The sequence below is a fragment of the Selaginella moellendorffii genome, unplaced genomic scaffold (genome assembly GCF_000143415.4).
Source record: "Selaginella moellendorffii unplaced genomic scaffold, v1.0 SELMOscaffold_78, whole genome shotgun sequence".
In the NCBI taxonomy this organism is placed as follows: domain Eukaryota; kingdom Viridiplantae; phylum Streptophyta; class Lycopodiopsida; order Selaginellales; family Selaginellaceae; genus Selaginella; species Selaginella moellendorffii.
In genome coordinates this window covers 414,048-429,648 of record NW_003314339.1, presented here as the reverse complement: position 1 = coordinate 429,648, position 15,601 = coordinate 414,048, and the positions used below count along the sequence as shown (strand labels likewise).

At 52.5% G+C, this 15,601-nt stretch overlaps 7 protein-coding genes across 10 annotated transcripts; 2 read left to right on the top strand and 5 right to left on the bottom strand.

Annotated features, from left to right (window-relative positions):
- Nucleotides 1-55: 55 nt before the first annotated feature.
- Nucleotides 56-1,940, bottom strand: LOC9662729 (protein PIN-LIKES 6). Its single transcript, XM_024660901.1, has 10 exons — nucleotides 1,690-1,940; nucleotides 1,555-1,634; nucleotides 1,378-1,502; nucleotides 1,194-1,315; nucleotides 947-1,105; nucleotides 812-904; nucleotides 647-747; nucleotides 540-592; nucleotides 294-482; nucleotides 56-237 (listed from the first exon to the last, which is right to left on the bottom strand). Exons 1-10 carry the CDS (start codon nucleotides 1,837-1,839, stop codon nucleotides 113-115), a joined length of 1,197 nt encoding a protein of 398 aa, XP_024516669.1. The 5' UTR covers nucleotides 1,840-1,940; the 3' UTR covers nucleotides 56-112.
- A 69-nt stretch (nucleotides 1,941-2,009) lies between these two features.
- On the bottom strand, nucleotides 2,010-4,235 carry LOC9662814 (calcium-dependent protein kinase 3). The gene is made up of 3 exons (XM_002986981.2): nucleotides 3,275-4,235; nucleotides 2,802-3,098; nucleotides 2,010-2,732 (listed from the first exon to the last, which is right to left on the bottom strand). Exons 1-3 carry the CDS (start codon nucleotides 3,924-3,926, stop codon nucleotides 2,281-2,283), a joined length of 1,401 nt encoding a protein of 466 aa, XP_002987027.2. The 5' UTR covers nucleotides 3,927-4,235; the 3' UTR covers nucleotides 2,010-2,280.
- A 430-nt stretch (nucleotides 4,236-4,665) lies between these two features.
- Nucleotides 4,666-6,834, top strand: LOC9662728 (3-epi-6-deoxocathasterone 23-monooxygenase). The gene is made up of 9 exons (XM_024660900.1): nucleotides 4,666-5,037; nucleotides 5,099-5,423; nucleotides 5,476-5,625; nucleotides 5,682-5,930; nucleotides 5,981-6,067; nucleotides 6,121-6,199; nucleotides 6,256-6,365; nucleotides 6,416-6,534; nucleotides 6,595-6,834. Exons 1-9 carry the CDS (start codon nucleotides 4,820-4,822, stop codon nucleotides 6,677-6,679), a joined length of 1,422 nt encoding a protein of 473 aa, XP_024516668.1. The 5' UTR covers nucleotides 4,666-4,819; the 3' UTR covers nucleotides 6,680-6,834.
- A 123-nt stretch (nucleotides 6,835-6,957) lies between these two features.
- Nucleotides 6,958-9,684, bottom strand: LOC112341182 (uncharacterized protein C05D11.9-like). 2 transcript variants are annotated; one of them, XM_024660897.1, is made up of 10 exons: nucleotides 9,188-9,684; nucleotides 9,036-9,132; nucleotides 8,885-8,968; nucleotides 8,662-8,802; nucleotides 8,494-8,597; nucleotides 8,014-8,439; nucleotides 7,850-7,958; nucleotides 7,430-7,788; nucleotides 7,278-7,373; nucleotides 6,958-7,220 (listed from the first exon to the last, which is right to left on the bottom strand). In XM_024660897.1, the coding sequence occupies exons 1-10, from the start codon at nucleotides 9,661-9,663 to the stop codon at nucleotides 7,037-7,039; spliced, it is 2,076 nt and encodes a 691-aa protein (XP_024516665.1). In that variant the 5' UTR covers nucleotides 9,664-9,684; the 3' UTR covers nucleotides 6,958-7,036. The 2 variants fall into 2 exon arrangements, with proteins under 2 accessions (XP_024516665.1, XP_024516666.1); XM_024660898.1 differs by having other exon boundaries at nucleotides 9,036-9,118; nucleotides 9,188-9,367.
- Nucleotides 9,684-11,628, bottom strand: LOC9662813 (obg-like ATPase 1). The gene is made up of 12 exons (XM_002986980.2): nucleotides 11,474-11,628; nucleotides 11,234-11,401; nucleotides 11,044-11,167; nucleotides 10,897-10,988; nucleotides 10,753-10,851; nucleotides 10,571-10,684; nucleotides 10,453-10,517; nucleotides 10,300-10,395; nucleotides 10,175-10,250; nucleotides 10,028-10,120; nucleotides 9,913-9,963; nucleotides 9,684-9,855 (listed from the first exon to the last, which is right to left on the bottom strand). The coding sequence occupies exons 1-12, from the start codon at nucleotides 11,567-11,569 to the stop codon at nucleotides 9,760-9,762; spliced, it is 1,170 nt and encodes a 389-aa protein (XP_002987026.1). The 5' UTR covers nucleotides 11,570-11,628; the 3' UTR covers nucleotides 9,684-9,759.
- LOC9662727 (protein THYLAKOID FORMATION1, chloroplastic) lies at nucleotides 11,627-13,247 on the top strand. Of its 3 annotated transcripts, none has more exons than XR_002990454.1 (6): nucleotides 11,627-11,919; nucleotides 12,151-12,421; nucleotides 12,487-12,703; nucleotides 12,757-12,872; nucleotides 12,942-13,074; nucleotides 13,141-13,247. XR_002990454.1 is itself a non-coding variant. In XM_002987037.2 (5 exons), exons 1-5 carry the CDS (start codon nucleotides 11,712-11,714, stop codon nucleotides 13,000-13,002), a joined length of 873 nt encoding a protein of 290 aa, XP_002987083.2. In that variant the 5' UTR covers nucleotides 11,627-11,711; the 3' UTR covers nucleotides 13,003-13,103. The 3 variants fall into 3 exon arrangements, 1 of the variants encoding a protein (XP_002987083.2); XR_002990453.1 differs by having other exon boundaries at nucleotides 13,121-13,247; XM_002987037.2 differs by lacking the exon at nucleotides 13,141-13,247 and having other exon boundaries at nucleotides 12,942-13,103.
- On the bottom strand, nucleotides 13,076-15,525 carry LOC9662726 (zinc finger CCCH domain-containing protein 18). The gene is made up of 6 exons (XM_024660872.1): nucleotides 14,397-15,525; nucleotides 14,108-14,275; nucleotides 13,857-14,036; nucleotides 13,717-13,781; nucleotides 13,571-13,652; nucleotides 13,076-13,503 (listed from the first exon to the last, which is right to left on the bottom strand). The coding sequence occupies exons 1-6, from the start codon at nucleotides 15,344-15,346 to the stop codon at nucleotides 13,395-13,397; spliced, it is 1,554 nt and encodes a 517-aa protein (XP_024516640.1). The 5' UTR covers nucleotides 15,347-15,525; the 3' UTR covers nucleotides 13,076-13,394.
- Between the last annotated feature and the right edge of the window lie 76 nt (nucleotides 15,526-15,601).

Sequence of the window (15,601 nt, the reverse complement as noted above, 5' to 3'; positions counted from 1 at the left end):
GGCCGCGCGCATCGGAGGGAGAGAAGGCTGCCACGTAGATAATTCGCGGACAATGTGAATGGGACGGACGAGGGGCATATTCGCCCAGCTTTGAATATTAAGATAATAGAAGTTACGAGAGGTAGTTTACGTGGACACCCAACCATCCGGTCATGGTGACCACGGACGCTATGTGCTCCCAAAACAGTATCGCGGAGGCTTCTTGCTCGGCGTAACCTTGGAGGCTGGCCACCGCTCCTGCGAAGATTTGCAGTGTTAGTTCGATCCATTCATCCAAAATCCTTGGATTTTACCTGCGAGAATGGAGGTTGGCATCGAGTGCTGGAGCAGCAGCACGAAGCGGAACATCTTGTTGTTGGGTGGTAGCAAGTTGAGCTTCTCGGCGAGTGAAACCACGGCAATGCCCATTGGAGGCACCAGCACCAGCCTCACCACCGTGATGGCCACCGTCGTCTTGAGTCCCAGCTCGGACGCTCCAGGTCCTGGAAACAACAGTGGCGAGTGAGTAAACTAAAGTTCCGGATTCGTATCGCTCCAACCTTTGACGAGATTCCCTCCGAGGACGAGCATGATGCATGGGATCATGGCTCCACTGATCCACAAGAGCAAGCAGCTTACGAGAAAAACAAAAAGTGCCATGCCATACCCGAGGATGTTGAGGCTGTCGGAGAGGAAGTAGAACACCGCATCGTCTTCCAGGAAGAGCATCTTGAGGAATGGCGTTGCTCCAAACACCAGTGCCAGAAGCTGCACAAAATCCACTGTTTCCAGCGACTGAAACGAGAAAACAAAACGCGATCTCTCAACGTACAGATGCTGCAACCGGTGGCTGAAGTATGTCTCCAATTCTCGCGCTCTGTAGCCACAGCTTGATTCGGGCCACGGCCTGCGACACTTTCCGGCACTGTTGAGAAGATCTCACACAAGAGTCGAGTTGACAACTTACTTTGCTGTTCGTGGATGGAACAACATTGTCGCTTTCGCTTGCGTCGCTACTGCTGTGATCAACAAGGAGAGGCTCTCGCGACTTGGAGGCTTCTTCCTCTTCAGAAGCAGGAGGTGCTAGCATCCTGTACACGAACGTGTAGACGATCACTGCCCCCACCTATATACAGAAGTAGAGAAAACATCAGAAGCAAAAACAATGGAACATACGCCATGAGCTCTACCAGGAGCAAAACTGGAATACGTACCCACTGTCCATAGGATATATACGCAACGCCGTCAGTGTTGCAAGTGTCTGGATCGTTGAAGGGGTTGTTCTTGTCCCGGCAAATCGCTCCAACGAGAACCAAAGGTATGTTTCCAATGTTTCCTGCGGGGACATGATTCATGGAGCTCCGGGACCCAAAAGCAAGCGAGCGAGGAAGAACATACCAATGCCGATCATGACGATGGTGAACTTGAAGAAGCGCGGCGGTGGCTTGATGAGCAGCGCCACGAGCAGGCCGAGCAAACAGCCCAGTGTGGAGGAGATAAGTACGTTGACTGGGATGAACCACCTGTTGACAAAAAGGACCACGTAAGTTCCGGTAGTCAGCGCTTCTTGACTACCATTCCAGCAGCTTCTCTAGGGTCACTGCTGTTCCGAGTTGTGTGAAGATGAGACACGGCAAGAACACTTGGAAGACGAGCTGGAACAAGGCAGCCATGGATGGATCTACATGGAGTGGGTTGCTTCTCTCTTACCTTGCTCAGCTGCTTACGCGATGTGGCGTTGAGGATGTTGATGTAGGAGGAGGCCATGAGCAATCCCAGCGCACACATGACCAGAACTTTGGCGATTGGAAGCACCGAAAACTGGAGCAATCGCGTCAGGGACTCGGGCTGCGCCTCCATTGCAATGCTCTTCCTTTTTCGACATGAAATTCCTAGACAAAGGCGCTTCCTCTCGCCCTAAACCCGGTCCCAATCGTCGCTCACACACTAAAAATCTCTTCTTTTTTTTTTTTTGGTCTAAACACCATCCAACAAAGGCAAAACTATTGACAGCGACTCTCAAGCAAGAGTTTTATACAAACTTAAGCTAACCCTTTATTTGTGTAGCCAAAAAATAGTTCCAGCCGAGGAGCTGCGAGAACATAGATCTAAACGTATAGCATCGATCAATCTGGGAGAAAGAGAATGGAAGGAAAAAAAAAAAGAAGAAAAAACAGAAGAATCGCCCACCATCTGGATGAACGAATAAATGTGTGGAGCGGTGGTGTCACTCGAAACTTGCAAAAACACCACCATGCACCACCAAAAATCGGCTCGATCGTCTCGACCGCCTCGCTTCGATCACGCGCCGCTCGACACCTGCCTTTGGAAGAACCGTGTAGCACCGTAACAAGCGTCGAGGGGCCGGCACGGAGTGGTGAGGTACAAAGGCACGCTAGTGGCCGCTGGAGGTGTCGGAGTCATCGTCGTCTTCCCCGATACACTCCCAATCCGGTCCCGACCATCGCGATCAACACGATGTTTCGATGATCCCACTGCCGCATCGTCCTCCGCCACCCTGTCCTGGCCATCGTTCAAGAGCCCCTCCAAGAACCCGGTGTCGCTATCGCTGCTGCTCGAGCTCGTCGTCGTCTGCCACGATCTCCACGATCCCAAGTCGGCGTTGATGCTGCGACGCCCCAGCTTCACCCTCGCAAGGCTGCTTCCCGGCGTCGGCGACACCTCCGCCACCACCACCTCTTCCTCCTCCTCCTTGTCCACCGCGCTTGCATGCTCAACGATCCACTCGTGATCTGGAACCATCAAACCAAACAAAAGCTTAAGTTCCTTCCCATCGATCAACTCGAACTCGACGAACTTACTGAGGATTTGAGCCGGAGTGAGGCGCTTGCTGGGATCCTGGCACAGCATCCCGCGAACGAGGCGCTTGACCGAGGCGGAAAGCTTTGGCCAGGGATCGCTGGAGAGGTCAAGGTGGCCATAGCGAATAGCATCAAAGATGCCCTCCTCCGTCTCGTCCCAAAACGGTGGGACGCCACAGAGCATCACGTACAGTACCACGCCCGCGCTCCAAACGTCCACCTCTGGCCCGTACTCGCCCCTCAAAACCTCTGGAGCAATGTAGTACGCACTGCCAGCCATGCCCGAGTGCGTCTCGCCTGTAACATTGATCGATCAATCGAAGCGTTAGAACTAGGCAGTGGAAAGAGAACCGCCACCCTCTCTCACTCCACTCCAACCAAATCTCTTCACTCGAATCTCATCACCACTCCACTAGCACCACCATCAAAGCACCAAGAAATAAAGAAAACCCTTCTTTCTCTCCCTCTCTCACCTGGGTGGAAGTGGACAGCGAGGCCGAAATCCGCGACTTTGATCCGCGAGTTGCTCGCCGCATCCACCAGCAGGATGTTCTCGGGCTTGAGGTCCCGGTGGATGATCCCGCGCGCGTTGCAGCACTGGATCACCTCCACAACCGTCTTGCACACCCGCGCCGCGTCGCGCTCGCAGTACATCTTCCTCTCCACGATCCGGTCGAAGAGCTCGCCGCCCTCGCACAGCTCCATCACCATATGGACGGACTCGTCGTCCTCCACCACGTCGCGCAAGCCCACAATGTGTGGATTCCCGGCCAGCTGCTGCATGATCTCGATCTCGCGCTGCACGTCGCGCACGTCCCCCGTCGACGTGAGCTTGGCCTTGGCGATGGACTTGCAAGCCAGGCGCTCGCCGGTGGATCTATGGCGGCACAGCCGGATGACGCCGAACTGGCCCCTGCCCAGCTCCTCGCCCAGCTCGTAGTTGTCGCCGATGCCCTGGTCGCTCGCGCCCGCCACGATTCGGCAGCGCCCACCGCCGCCGCCGCCGCCGCCGCCACCACCGCCGCCGCCGGGGTGAATGGAGCAAGTGTGGCACAGCACACGGGGATCTTCACTCTCGGCGCCCAGGAGCAAATCGCACAGGCTCAAGCAGCAAGAGTTGCCCATCCGAGGAGCAACACCGACACGAGATCCACGGATCGGTGCCGCGCATCACAACAGCTGGCTCGCTCGCGCGCGCGCTCCTCCGCCCCTCTTTCACCCTGCGCCGCTGGCAATCGATTGATGGGGGAGAAGATGGAAAGCCTGGAAAAACGAGTGGGGATTTCTGGCGCGCCCTGCTCGCCTGGATGCGATTTGAGAGAGGGGGAGAGAGAGAGATCCGTGGAGCTTTCCTCGCGCCTTTCATAGAAGCTGCCACTGGCGCCGAGATCCTTCACTTGGCCATGGCCACACACGCCTGTGTGATTTTTCTTTTGGACTCGGCTCCACAGTCTCGTGACGTGTGGCGATTCCATTGCCACGTCGGCAGTCACGTGGAAAACGACGTCCGTACCCTTTTGTGCACTTTTCGGTACAAAATAAGTTTGACTCGAGTCATTGACAATTGACTCGAGTTGACTCACGATTGACTCGAGTTGACTTACTGAAAACAAACAATTGTGTGGGTTTGATTTTTTTTCACTTTGCATTGTTTTTCCACCGACTGAAATTGTAAGCGAGCGAAAAGCCAACTGAGTTTATGGGTCAACTTTGCGTTGAATAAGCGAGCGAAAAGCCAAAGTTTGTGGGTCAACTCTGCGTTGAATAAGCGAGCGAAAAGCCAACTGAGTTTATGGGTTAACTCAGCGTTGAATAAGTTTGCTCAACGCATCACTTGACCGGAAGGGCAGCTGGGTAAGTAAGTCCCGCAGATAGCGACGCATCGGCAGCTGCGAGAGGAAAGGTTCTAAAGTGTGCACGTAAGTTCTTCCAACCAATGTCTCATTGAAAACCTCTTTCTTTCTCTCTTTACCTTTCCTCTCTCTCGAGAGCCGCAAAGTGAGCGAGATAGGACAGCTATGGTGGATTCGAGAATTATGGTGTGGACGTCCATAGCAGGGATCGCCGGAGCTCTCTGGCTCGTGGCGCTTGTTTACTGGCGATCATGGAGGTTCCGGAAGCTGGAGAGGCTCCCCCCTGGAAGCATGGGATGGCCTCTCATTGGGGAGCTCATTCCTTACGTGACGATTGCTCGCTCCGAGGCTCCTTACATCTTCCCAATGGAGAGGGAAAAGAAGTACGTATACAATGATCTTGTTGCTGGATTGTGAATGCTGATATGATCTTTGTGTGGAAAGGTATGGGACAGTGTTCAAGACGAGCTTGCTCACGGGCAAGACGATCATGATCACGGACGTGGAGGGCGTCAAGTTTGTGCTCCACAACGAGGGGGTGCTGTTTGAGTCTGGCTACCCTCGGTCGCTCAAGGACGTGCTGGGAGAGCACGCAATGCTCTTCCAGCACGGCGAGCTCCACAAGAGAATGCACGCCATGCTCAAGAGGTTTGTGAGCTCCACGCCTCTCAAGAAGCACCTCACTCGCGAGATGGAGCTCCTGACCAAGCAAGGGATGAGTACGTGGAGCAGGGGCACCAAGATCTTGCTCCAGGACGAAATCCAGAGGGTACATTAGCATATATGATCCTCGTATAGTAATCTTGTAAAACTCTTGCCAGATCACGCACGACTTTCTGATGAAGCAGCTGTTTGGCCTGGAACCAGGCAAGCTCTCGGCAACGATCTTCGAGGAATTTAACAGGCTCATGGGGGGTATAATTGGAATCCCATTGATGATACCAGGGACTCCATACCACCGGGCCATGAAGGTGCTCTTCATGCTTCTTTTGCGTAGATCTAAGTGACTTTGCTTCCAATCTTTCAGGCACGTAAGAAGCTGACCAAGATCATAAGTGGCATGGTAGCGTTCCGGAGATCTCGGCCCGACATCGAGCACAAGGACATCCTCAATGCCTTGATCGAGGAGATTAAGCAAGAGGAGAGAGACGCGGACCAGATCATCGTCGACAATGCCCTCATCAACATTGCAAACGCAGAGGGCATTCCAGCGGTTATCATCGCCTTTGCAGTCAAGAATTTGTCGGAGAATCCCAAAGCTCTGGAACAGATCAGAGTAAGAACTATTCATCCCTGGCTAACGCTGCATGGAACTCTTGTCTCCAGGAGGAAAACCTTGCGATCCGAAAGGGAAAAGATCCAAGCGAGGGTCTAACATGGAATGAATACATGTCGCTAGATTTCACTCACGCGGTATATGCCCAGACTTCAGACAAACTTTGTTTCTACGCATTGTTTGAGCGCAGGTTTTCAATGAGACACTCCGCCTGGCAAATGGGGCTCAAGGAGTGATGAGAAAGGCACTCAAGGACGTGGAATTCCGAGGTGAAATCTTCCGACTTTTTGGGAAGTGTTACACTATGGTGTTTTCTCTCTTCCAGGCTATGTGATCCCAAAAGGCTGGACAGTTCTTCCTTATTTTCTCAACATTCACTTCGATGAGAAGATGTTTCCACAGCCCACCAAGTTCCACCCCTGGCGCTGGTTAGAGGTATTAAGCACTAGTTCTCATTCTTGCAACTTGCAACTTGGTTGCATCAGAAAAGCATTCCATCATCGTATGTGCTGCCGTTTGGAGGAGGAGCGAGACTTTGCCCGGGACAAGAACTGGCCAAAGTACAAACTGCAGTGTTTCTTCATCACTTTGTGACTCAATTCAGGTCTGTCCAAATGCCCCATCCTCCGAATTCTCAGTGCTTCCTTGGTGCGTATGTGTGTAGATGGGAAGCGGAGCCAGAGAAAGTGATCAACTTCCCAAAGATCAGCACCAAGAACCATTTACCAGTGGTGTTACACGATCTATAGACACTCAAGACAGCTTCTCCATCTCTAGAGTTACTACATGAAGTTCCTTGGCGTTCAAATTCTGCTTCTTGCAAAGATCGAACTCATCAATTAATAGTTCGTGTCTGTGGATTCACAAGCAGCAAAAGAAAAAAGGAAGCTACAACTTTAAGTCAGTCTGAGTAGTAACTCTCTCCACACAGTCGTCAACAAGCAGCAAGGCACTTGTCTAGCAGAAGAAAAACTTGGCCCGCCAACTTCTGTTCTTCTGTCACCTGTGACAGCGAGATCGCGTGTGGTGGGGTCGAGAAAATTCCCATTGAATCGTGAGATCGCGTGTGCCAGAGCCGAGAAAGTTCCAACGATGAACCAACTTGGTTAGTTTTCGAGCTCTAGATTTACTAATGCCAATGCCGGCCTGAGCCTGGATGATCTCGGATTGTGAAAGAACACAAGAATCCCCTTGGCGTCCTTGCCAAAGCTCTCAGCGGATTCAGCTTCTTGCCAATGCCGGAGCTTGCAAAGTTGGCTGGCGTCGCAAAACGCGATGGCCGCGTCTCCACTGCATAAACCATGCAACACAATGAACAGCGAGTTCACAAAAAAAAGAAGAGCCAACCTTCGCCATGGAGGTGCTGAAGTAACGAAACCAATCCTGTCCCGGATCTCACTTCCGTCCTGGTTCTCAATTTCCAAACCTTGCCACTTCTGCGCTCTGATCAGATGAAAACATCAAGCATAAACACGCAAATCCTGAAGAGCTCAGCTCACCTGTCAAGCCACCCATGGAAGTCTTGCAAAGTTGGAGCATAGAGAAGACAGCCTTCTTCCGGAACACCCTTCCGCACAGGCTGGATCATCACCTTGAGGTAGCAGGCTCCGGGTGTGGAAGGCATGGTCCAGCTAGTAGCAGTCACTGGCTTGAACTGGGAGAGAGTTAGATCGTGTAATTGCAGATACGCCGAGAGCACAAGCGCCGTTCGCGGGACAAACAGCGAGACTTTGCTCTCCTCTCGATCCACGGGCATTGGACTTTGTTCCATCTCTTCATCGCCGTCTCTATCATGGTTTGAGAGTTCTTTGTTCGCCAGACAGTCTGGAAAGTCGTGCGGGAATGAAGATATCCCTCCCTGACAAGCCAAAACACGAGTTTGAGTTTGACAGACTAAAGACTTTCGAGAGCCAACGTACGTGCGTCATGATCCAGCGTCGTTCTGCCTGACCGATCACACGAGCTCCAGCAAGCACTAGCGACATCCAGAATGCGTGGACCCAGCTCTTGGGAAGAACAAGCCAGCACCTTCAAGTTTCAGAGTTGAAGTGATGGTGAGAAGAAACAAAAGCAAATAACTCACCCGTTCAAGGCTTTTTGCTGGTATTTCATCAGCAAAATGGGACATTTCTTCCAGGAGGGAGGCTCCGCGTCCTTGGTTTCCAAGCGAAAGTGGGACAAGCGATGAGCTTGCTGCCTTTTGTTTACGGTCTTGTCAGATGGTGGAGGCTCAACAGCACTGGACGGACCCCATAGTCTCGAAGTGCTGCCTTGTTCGGCCTTTGGTTGTTGATCCATGACAGCTCGCCAGTATGTTGCGTCCAGATTGTTGATAGTCTCCTCTACTTGTGGGACAGGAGGCTCGTTTCTCGTCGTTTCGTTCTCGACAGGGACAGCCGGATCGCTCTCTAAAAGGAAACGATGTCGAGGGTCACAAACTTCCAGCTCTACACATGCCTGCTTTGAAAGTTTGCTCAAAAGTCCTTCAAAAGAAGACGTGCCATCAGACCTGCAAAGTTTTTTCAAGTCAGTCCTTGAATGAAAAACAGACTCTGTGACGCACCCAGGTTTCATCACTTTATCCAGAAGTTGGAAAGTTTCTTTCCCAAAAATCTCCAAAGTAGCAAGCTCGTCTTTCCTCGACTTACACGTAACACTAGAAATGCCCTGCAAAGTAAAGCTCGTGGAGTGTTATAACTGTTAGACGACGCTAGCGAAAACGTTCACAAACCTGGGAAGCGTTTTGCACAGCCTCGAAGACCTCATCAAATGCAGCTGCATGAACGAAGATCCACAGCTTCTCATGGTCCGCACAAAAGACCACCTTGACAGGAGCAATGCAAGACAGCGGCACCTTCCCACAGTGATGAGCCTGAGATCAAAATAAAGAAAAAGAAAGGAAAACACCAACCATGAGAAGAACGAAGAACTCATTGGAAAAGTGAAAAACTGACCATAGCGATCACGTAGCATGGCACACCAGAGACATTTCCAGCCAGTGGCTCCAAAACCAGTCCCAAAACTCGTGACAACTCCTCCTGGTAGAGCCAAAGCGAGAGAGTTAGCAATGCTGGCAATACGCTGCGAGGCAACGAATCGAGTTACTTGAGGACCTTCGAGCTGGATAGCGCTGTAGTAGCTTGCGTCGTGCAGCACAGCTCCACGATCAGCCCATCTCAACACAGTCGCTGCGCATCGTCCCCTGGAACTTGGATGAGATCTAAACGACGAAAGAAAATCACCACAAGAGAGCAAACCTTCCAGGGATGCCACTGGAAAGCCAGTATCCCCAGCGCTTGGCCATGTAGAAGCGCTTGGCATGCCACACATGAGTAACAAGGCGTCGAGTTCCATCTTTGCAAGAGCCTCCCTTCCCTTTTACCACGTCTTGAAGCTCTACTCGTCTCCGGACACGCCTAGACAAGGAAGCCACCTTGAGCTCCCTCTTCCTCTTCTTATCCTCGCCTTCCACCACTCCATCTTCCTTGTCCCCGGCATTGGCATTGGCACTGGCATTGGCGCTACCATTCTCTTTGATCGCCTTCTTCTTGGATTTCTTCTCCTGGTGGTTCCAGAAGCGGTGCTTGCGGCGATTGTGGCTCTTGGTCCTGCGCTTGATGGACGCCAGCCCATCGCTGGACTTACCGGAACCTTGCAGCGCCGCGAAGAGCGATTCAAGCTCGGGAGCCCTCGCCTCAGCGAAGCGCTCCACCGCGAGAACACCATCACCCATTGGAACTTCTAGCCTAGGGCAGCGCAAAACCTTCTCTTTTCCTTGATTGCCTTTAGGATGTTACAAAACAAAACTAGGGATCGATCGCGTAGAATTTCACTTCTTGGCCGCTGTCACGTTGAACTTGAAGAAGATGATATCTCCGTCCTGCACGACGTAGTTTTTGCCTTCTTGCTTGTACTTGCCAGCAGCCTGGAAGACAAAACACACAAATACTTCCTTGCAAATCACCCAAAATCCATTTTTTACCTTGACAGCAGCCTCGGATCCAAGTTCTTTGAGGTCTTCAAACTTCATCACCTGAGAAAAGGTTTAATTTGCACCAATGAACGAATGACAGGCGATCGAAATTGGTTTTCTCTACCTCTGCACAGATGAATCCCCTCTCAAAGTCAGTGTGGATTGCGCCGGCGGCCTGAGGAGCCTTGGAGTGCTTCCTTATTTGCCAGCACTTCACCTTCAAGAGAAGCACGAGCTAAGAACGTCAAAAGATAAAGTGAATCACGAATACCTCGTCAGGACCAGCCGTGAAGAAGTATATCAAGTTGATGGCCGCGAACCCCGTCTTGATAATCTTTGGCAAAGCGCTGAAGAACACAAGACGATTCACATCAGAGCTGAAAACGGATTATGTACCTCTGAACCGCTGCTTCATCGCTAGGCGCGTCTGCTAGCCTTTGCTCCAGCACTCCGCTAAAGGGAATGAGGGGGTCCCCTCCATGCTCCTGAACCCTGTGAACACACAGTGCTAGGCTGAGAAGAGTCTGCGTTAAACAGCGAGTGGCCTACCAGGCGTGAATTTTCGGCAGCCACTTGTTCTTCTTACGCAGATAGTCTTTCTCCGTCATGTTCACCTGCGCCATAACTCTTCAAAAGCTCAGAAAGAAGGAAGCAATCGAGACAGTACCAGGTATACAACTGGCTTTGCCGAAAGCAGCTGGAATGTGTTAAGGAACTCTATCTCAGACTGCTTCCATTCCACGAGCCTGACGTCCTTGCCCTGCTTGAGACTCTCGTGCACCTAAAAGGCAGCGCAACCATATTCAAGTGTTACAACCTGTGCCGTGCCATTCAAGCTCAAACGTCAACCTTGTGGCAGCATTCCAGCTCCAGTTTGAGCTGCTTGTCATTGCTCCTCTTCAACGCCTTGTCGATGTCTTCGATTCGTCTCTCGATGAACTCTAGATCCTATAAGCAGTTGAAGCAAGCTCTCGCGCAACTAAACAGTACTACCTTGAGTCGCAACTCCAGCGTGATAATATCCAAATCCCGGATGGGATCGACGCTGTCTTCTACGTGAATCACATCCACGTCGTCAAAAGCTCCTGAAACACAAGGCATGATGAGATCAAATCAAAAGATATCAAGTGGCGAACTCACTAATGACATGGAAGATCCCGTCCACGGCCCGGATGTGTGACAAAAAATTGTTCCCGAGGCCCTGGCCTTCGTTGGCACCTCGGACGAGGCCAGCTATATCGTGCACTTCCAGAAAAGCCGACACCTATATCAATCGAAACGAGAGAAACTCTCGAGAAAATCACGATCGATACAAAAAATCGTAGCTTACCTCACTCTTGGGCTTGTGGTGCTGGACCAGCCAGTTGTAGCGCTCGTCGGGAACCGACACTCGAGCCTCGTTGGGCTCGATGGTGCAAAAGGGGAAATTTTCGGCAGGAATGGAGAGCTTGGTGAGCGTGTTGAAGAGAGTGGACTTGCCGACATTTGGAAGCCCCACCTGCGAACAATGCAAGCCAGAATCAATCGAGGCGAGAATTTCTTCTTCCCGGCCGAGAAATGGAGCACTCACAATGCCGATCTTGAGATGGGACGAGAATCTGCCGAGGATCTGGCGCTCCGCCGTCGCGTCCTTGCCCTTGGCGCCAGCCGCGGCCTTGGGCGCCATCGCCCTAAACGCGAAAGAAAGAAGACGAGCACTGTGATTTAGGGTTTATTGGGGACACGTCATCACTCCTCGCAATGACATGGTGGGGATGGATAAGGCGATGTGGCGCACAATCTCGCTCTCTCGCCGCTAGTCCCTAGCTATGGCAGCGCTATCGGCAGTGACCACATTCCATCACACGCGCAGCTGCGATCAAGCTCCCGCGATCAATCTGGGCGTCGTGAGGTGCGTAACACTGGCCAGGATTGTAAGGTGGAGATTTTTAGGGTGTGACGCTGCGAGCTCCTCGTCCCAGCGCTTCTTCCATCCTCCGCATTGCAGTATTGCGTGCGCAGCGGCGGTCGCTGCTGGTTGGTACTCACTTTCACGAGATTGCTATCATCTTTCCTAGGTAGCCATGGATTCTTGTTTGGGATTCGCTTCTTCTATTCTTTTCTTTGTGTTTGTGTGTGTGATATAGCTTTGGTTCTTCGCTGTCTGTGTGTCTGGCCTCTTTCTTTCTTTCTTCCTGAGAGTCTAGCTTTGTGATCTATCCATTCTAACAGCTTTTTCTTTCGATTTCTTTGCTCGATCCAACGCAGGAGATGTTCCAACTGTGGCCGATACCAAGTCGGCATTCCTCAAGGCTTTCCGGAAGCCGATACCCAGCATTTACAACAACGTCTTGCAGGAGCTCCTCGTCCAGCAGCACTTGATGCGATACAACGCCACTTACAAGTACGATGCGGTGTTTGCTCTCGGCTTTGTGACTGTCTACGACCAGCTCATGGACGGCTACCCGAACGCGCAAGACAGCGAAGCCATCTTCAAGGCCTACATCGAAGCTTTGGGAGAAGACCCCGATCAGTACAGGTCTTCTTTCTTTATGTTGTTTGATGCTCGCTTCCTCACTTTCTACTTTCGCTTCGGTATCGCAGGAAAGACGCTAAAAAGCTCGAGGAATGGGCATCCTCACAGACGGCTTCGTCCCTCGCGTCTTTTAACTCGGGCGACGGCGACGTTGAGGAGGTCCTCAAGGATATCGCACAGCGCGCCGCCGGGAAGACGAGCTTTCACTACAGCCGTTTCTTTGCGGTCGGTTTGTTCCGGCTGGTGGAACGGGCAAACGCTTCCGATCCGGCCGTCTTGGAGAAGGTGAGAGTTGTGCTCGCGGCCTGTTCGTCACTTTACTCGTCACTGCTGCGCAGCTCTGCAATGCGCTGAACGTGAGCAAGATGAGCGTGGATAGAGACCTGGACGTGTACCGAAATCTCTTGACCAAGCTCTCGCAGGCCAAGGACCTGCTCAAGGAGTACATTGACAGGTCTGTGTGTAGTGTCTAGATCTTTTCTTGCCAGTGGCTGACTTGGTAGCGCGCTTCTCGTGGCCGCAGAGAAAAGAAGAAGAGCGCGGAGAGGGAAGCATCCAAAACCAGTGAACCAGTAAACAAATGAACGCTACGGTTTTGTTAGAGCTCTCGAGCCCTATGTAGTTTGCACGATCACTCTTGTGTAATGGGTAAAGAGGTACGTATGCATTTGGTGTGTTATATTCATGACAATCGTCAAGCAGAGTTATAGCTTCGTACGTAGGAATACTGTCCAGGACCGTCTCTCGCGGTAAGCCTGTTAGAGAAGATCCTAGTGAAGGAAAAAAAAAAGGTGTTCTCTATCGAAAGGGCCACGCCAAAGTTCATGCAGCTCCTCCCCGTGCTTTGGGTTTGTAAAATCATGACGATGTATGTATTTTGTTCTTTCTTTTTTGGTTCTTTCTCTGGCAGGAGGAAGATCATATCATTAGTGGAGAACGAAGAAGGAGAAAAAAGAAATGGAGGTACGACACCTTTCTATGGATTTCTCGTGCAAAGCGTTTGTTCTTGACTCCTTTGTGAAGGACACGATGCAGCAGCAGTGACCCAGTTTGTCAACTTCTTATCGGCCACCCCGAACGTTATTCTGGAGCCAAAACACTCTTCCCTTCGTTAGAAACGCGATTCTCAGCGTCCTCAGAGCCATTTTTCACCTGTCGGAGCGCTCGAAGCTGGCGGAAGAAATCCCAGGATCATCCTGGGATTGGAAACGGCCAGCGTCGTGGAAGCTCAACACTGCGAGCGAGACAAATTCGATCAGCTTATCTCGAGCGGAATCCAACGCGATAAGATATATTACCGTGGCTGCTGTCCTTGCTCGCGAGATCCACGTACTTGGAAGAATCGGATTTGTCCAGATGTTTCCTGCGGTGGCAAAAAAAAAACGAAGGAATCTCTTAAGAACTTGTAAGAGCGGCAGTAGAGATCTAAGCACCAAACCTGTCTCCATGCTTTCCTCGCTCGCGATACGGCTTGACGAGCACTCGGGCGCCACAGATGTAGTGAGGATTCCCTTCGGAGAGAACGATCTTGACCGTCTCGGGGTAGACAAAGGTGACGAAGCCAAACATTCGCTTCTGCTGGAAGGGTATCCGGACGTCCTGGACTGGGCCGTAGGCTCTGTGCATGGAAGAAAGATGGAAACACCGTAACACCCAACATGGAATGGAATCAATACAAGGACGACTTACCTGAAGTGAATGCTGACATCATCCTCGCTGAAGGAGCTCTCGGCCGGAAATGTGAGGTAGATCTGTCTGGAGCTCGGATTCACGCCGCTCAGATCGTAATGCTCGCCTGCGAAGGTGGCGAACTTGTGCGCGTCTTCGGCCAGGACGACCGCGTGCTGGCCATGGGGCCTGGAAAGAAACATTCGAGAGGGAGAGAGTGAGAGAGGAGCTAGCTTTCCCCGAAACAAGGAGGGCGATGGTAGATAAGGAGCAAGAACAGGCAAGGAGAGATCGAGAAGAGGTCACTCACCGATCAATGACGGTGATGCTTCCTTTGAGCTTGGACAGGAGCCTGGTGAGATTGTAGCCCGACTTGCCGTGCCGCTGGCTCTCGGTCAGGTACCCCTCGGCTTGCAACGGCCTCCCGAATCTCTCGTAGTAGAGCTGCGGCAGCGCGGCGATGGAAACCGGCGAGGTGCGGCTGGAAAGAAGCTCCTGCAGCTCGCGGTCCAATCGCTCCAGCGACGATGGCGATGGTGATGATCCATCTCCCGTCTGCTGCTGCTGCTGCTGCTGCTGCTGCTCTGGAGGAGGATGATCGTGCTGGGGTCCCTGGCCATCGACAGGAGGGTCTGGCCCCCCCGGCGAGGAGGGATCGACGATGTGATCGTGCGAGAAGCGGCAGCTAGAGCCGTGCTTGCAGAATCCCCGCGAGTAGTAGACGCAAGGCTTGGGCCAGTTGCAACAACACGACCAGCGCAAATGGATGTGATCGTCCCCGGGATCGTCGAGCGGCCACCCCGCGCCCGACGTCTCGGCTTTGATCTTGCTGCTGTTGAGGAACGCGAACGTCTCCGGGTAGAAGTGGTCATTGGGAAACACACCGCCGGAGAAGCTAGCGGCGCCGCTGCTGTGCTGCCGCCGCTGGAATGATCCGGAGCCCAGAGGAGGAGGAGGAGAATGGATGTGATCAACTCCTCGAGGCGGCGGCGGCGGCGGCGATGGCGATGGCGGCTGGAGCATGACTTGGGTCGCCGCCGCAGCGCTGGCGCTGGCGCTGGCGGAGTCGAGCAAGCCCAGCTGCATTCTCGCCCTGGCCACCGCGGATTGGAGCAGCGCGTCGGGACCCATGGCCAAGCCGAAGATCTGGCGCTCGCCTTGATCCTCAAGGAGGAGATATCCCATGATCTTGGACACGTTATCCGGATCCACGGCCTGGACACGTGAGTAGACAATCCTGGTCGCCTCATACGCCTCCATTCCCGCCGCTCAAGCGCTGCGCGATGGCGATCGATCCATCCCAGGAGAGAAGAAGAAGTAGAACAAGCAAGCGAACATCACCCAAAATGCATACCGCGAATCTCATGGATGGATCAAAAGCTTTGCCCGTGGCGGCGGTGGTGGTGGCGGCGGCGCAAAGCAGCAGCATGGATCAAGCGGAGGAGCTCGCAAGTTCCATTCTTGGCCTGGTTTGTACAAGCAAACAAAACGAGCCTCTCTCTCTTGTATTCTACC

Coding starts and splice junctions, on each gene's coding strand:
- LOC112341182 (XM_024660897.1), bottom strand. CDS start 9,663: ATGGGTGATGGTGTTCTCGCGGTGGAGCGCTTCGCTGAGGCGAGGGCT. Junction 8,440..8,493: donor GATAAAGTGATGAAACCTGG/GTGCGTCACAGA, acceptor AAAACTTTGCAG/GTCTGATGGCACGTCTTCTT. Junction 7,221..7,277: donor TCAGCACCTCCATGGCGAAG/GTTGGCTCTTCT, acceptor TGGTTTATGCAG/TGGAGACGCGGCCATCGCGT.
- LOC9662727 (XM_002987037.2), top strand. CDS start 11,712: ATGGCAGCGCTATCGGCAGTGACCACATTCCATCACACGCGCAGCTGC. Junction 11,920..12,150: donor CGCAGCGGCGGTCGCTGCTG/GTTGGTACTCAC, acceptor GATCCAACGCAG/GAGATGTTCCAACTGTGGCC. Junction 12,873..12,941: donor CTCAAGGAGTACATTGACAG/GTCTGTGTGTAG, acceptor TCGTGGCCGCAG/AGAAAAGAAGAAGAGCGCGG.
- LOC9662729 (XM_024660901.1), bottom strand. CDS start 1,839: ATGGAGGCGCAGCCCGAGTCCCTGACGCGATTGCTCCAGTTTTCGGTG. Junction 1,635..1,689: donor CGCGTAAGCAGCTGAGCAAG/GTAAGAGAGAAG, acceptor GCCTTGTTCCAG/CTCGTCTTCCAAGTGTTCTT. Junction 1,503..1,554: donor CTAGAGAAGCTGCTGGAATG/GTAGTCAAGAAG, acceptor TTTTGTCAACAG/GTGGTTCATCCCAGTCAACG.
- LOC9662726 (XM_024660872.1), bottom strand. CDS start 15,346: ATGGAGGCGTATGAGGCGACCAGGATTGTCTACTCACGTGTCCAGGCC. Junction 14,276..14,396: donor AGCATCACCGTCATTGATCG/GTGAGTGACCTC, acceptor GTTTCTTTCCAG/GCCCCATGGCCAGCACGCGG. Junction 13,782..13,856: donor CGAGGAAAGCATGGAGACAG/GTTTGGTGCTTA, acceptor TTGCCACCGCAG/GAAACATCTGGACAAATCCG.
- LOC9662813 (XM_002986980.2), bottom strand. CDS start 11,569: ATGGCGCCCAAGGCCGCGGCTGGCGCCAAGGGCAAGGACGCGACGGCG. Junction 10,989..11,043: donor CGGGATCTTCCATGTCATTA/GTGAGTTCGCCA, acceptor CTTGTGTTTCAG/GAGCTTTTGACGACGTGGAT. Junction 10,685..10,752: donor AGCTGGAATGCTGCCACAAG/GTTGACGTTTGA, acceptor GCTGCCTTTTAG/GTGCACGAGAGTCTCAAGCA.
- LOC9662728 (XM_024660900.1), top strand. CDS start 4,820: ATGGTGGATTCGAGAATTATGGTGTGGACGTCCATAGCAGGGATCGCC. Junction 5,931..5,980: donor AAGCTCTGGAACAGATCAGA/GTAAGAACTATT, acceptor TCTTGTCTCCAG/GAGGAAAACCTTGCGATCCG. Junction 6,366..6,415: donor ACCCCTGGCGCTGGTTAGAG/GTATTAAGCACT, acceptor TGGTTGCATCAG/AAAAGCATTCCATCATCGTA.
- LOC9662814 (XM_002986981.2), bottom strand. CDS start 3,926: ATGGGCAACTCTTGCTGCTTGAGCCTGTGCGATTTGCTCCTGGGCGCC. Junction 3,099..3,274: donor CGCTGTCCACTTCCACCCAG/GTGAGAGAGGGA, acceptor TCAATGTTACAG/GCGAGACGCACTCGGGCATG. Junction 2,733..2,801: donor CACTCCGGCTCAAATCCTCA/GTAAGTTCGTCG, acceptor TGATGGTTCCAG/ATCACGAGTGGATCGTTGAG.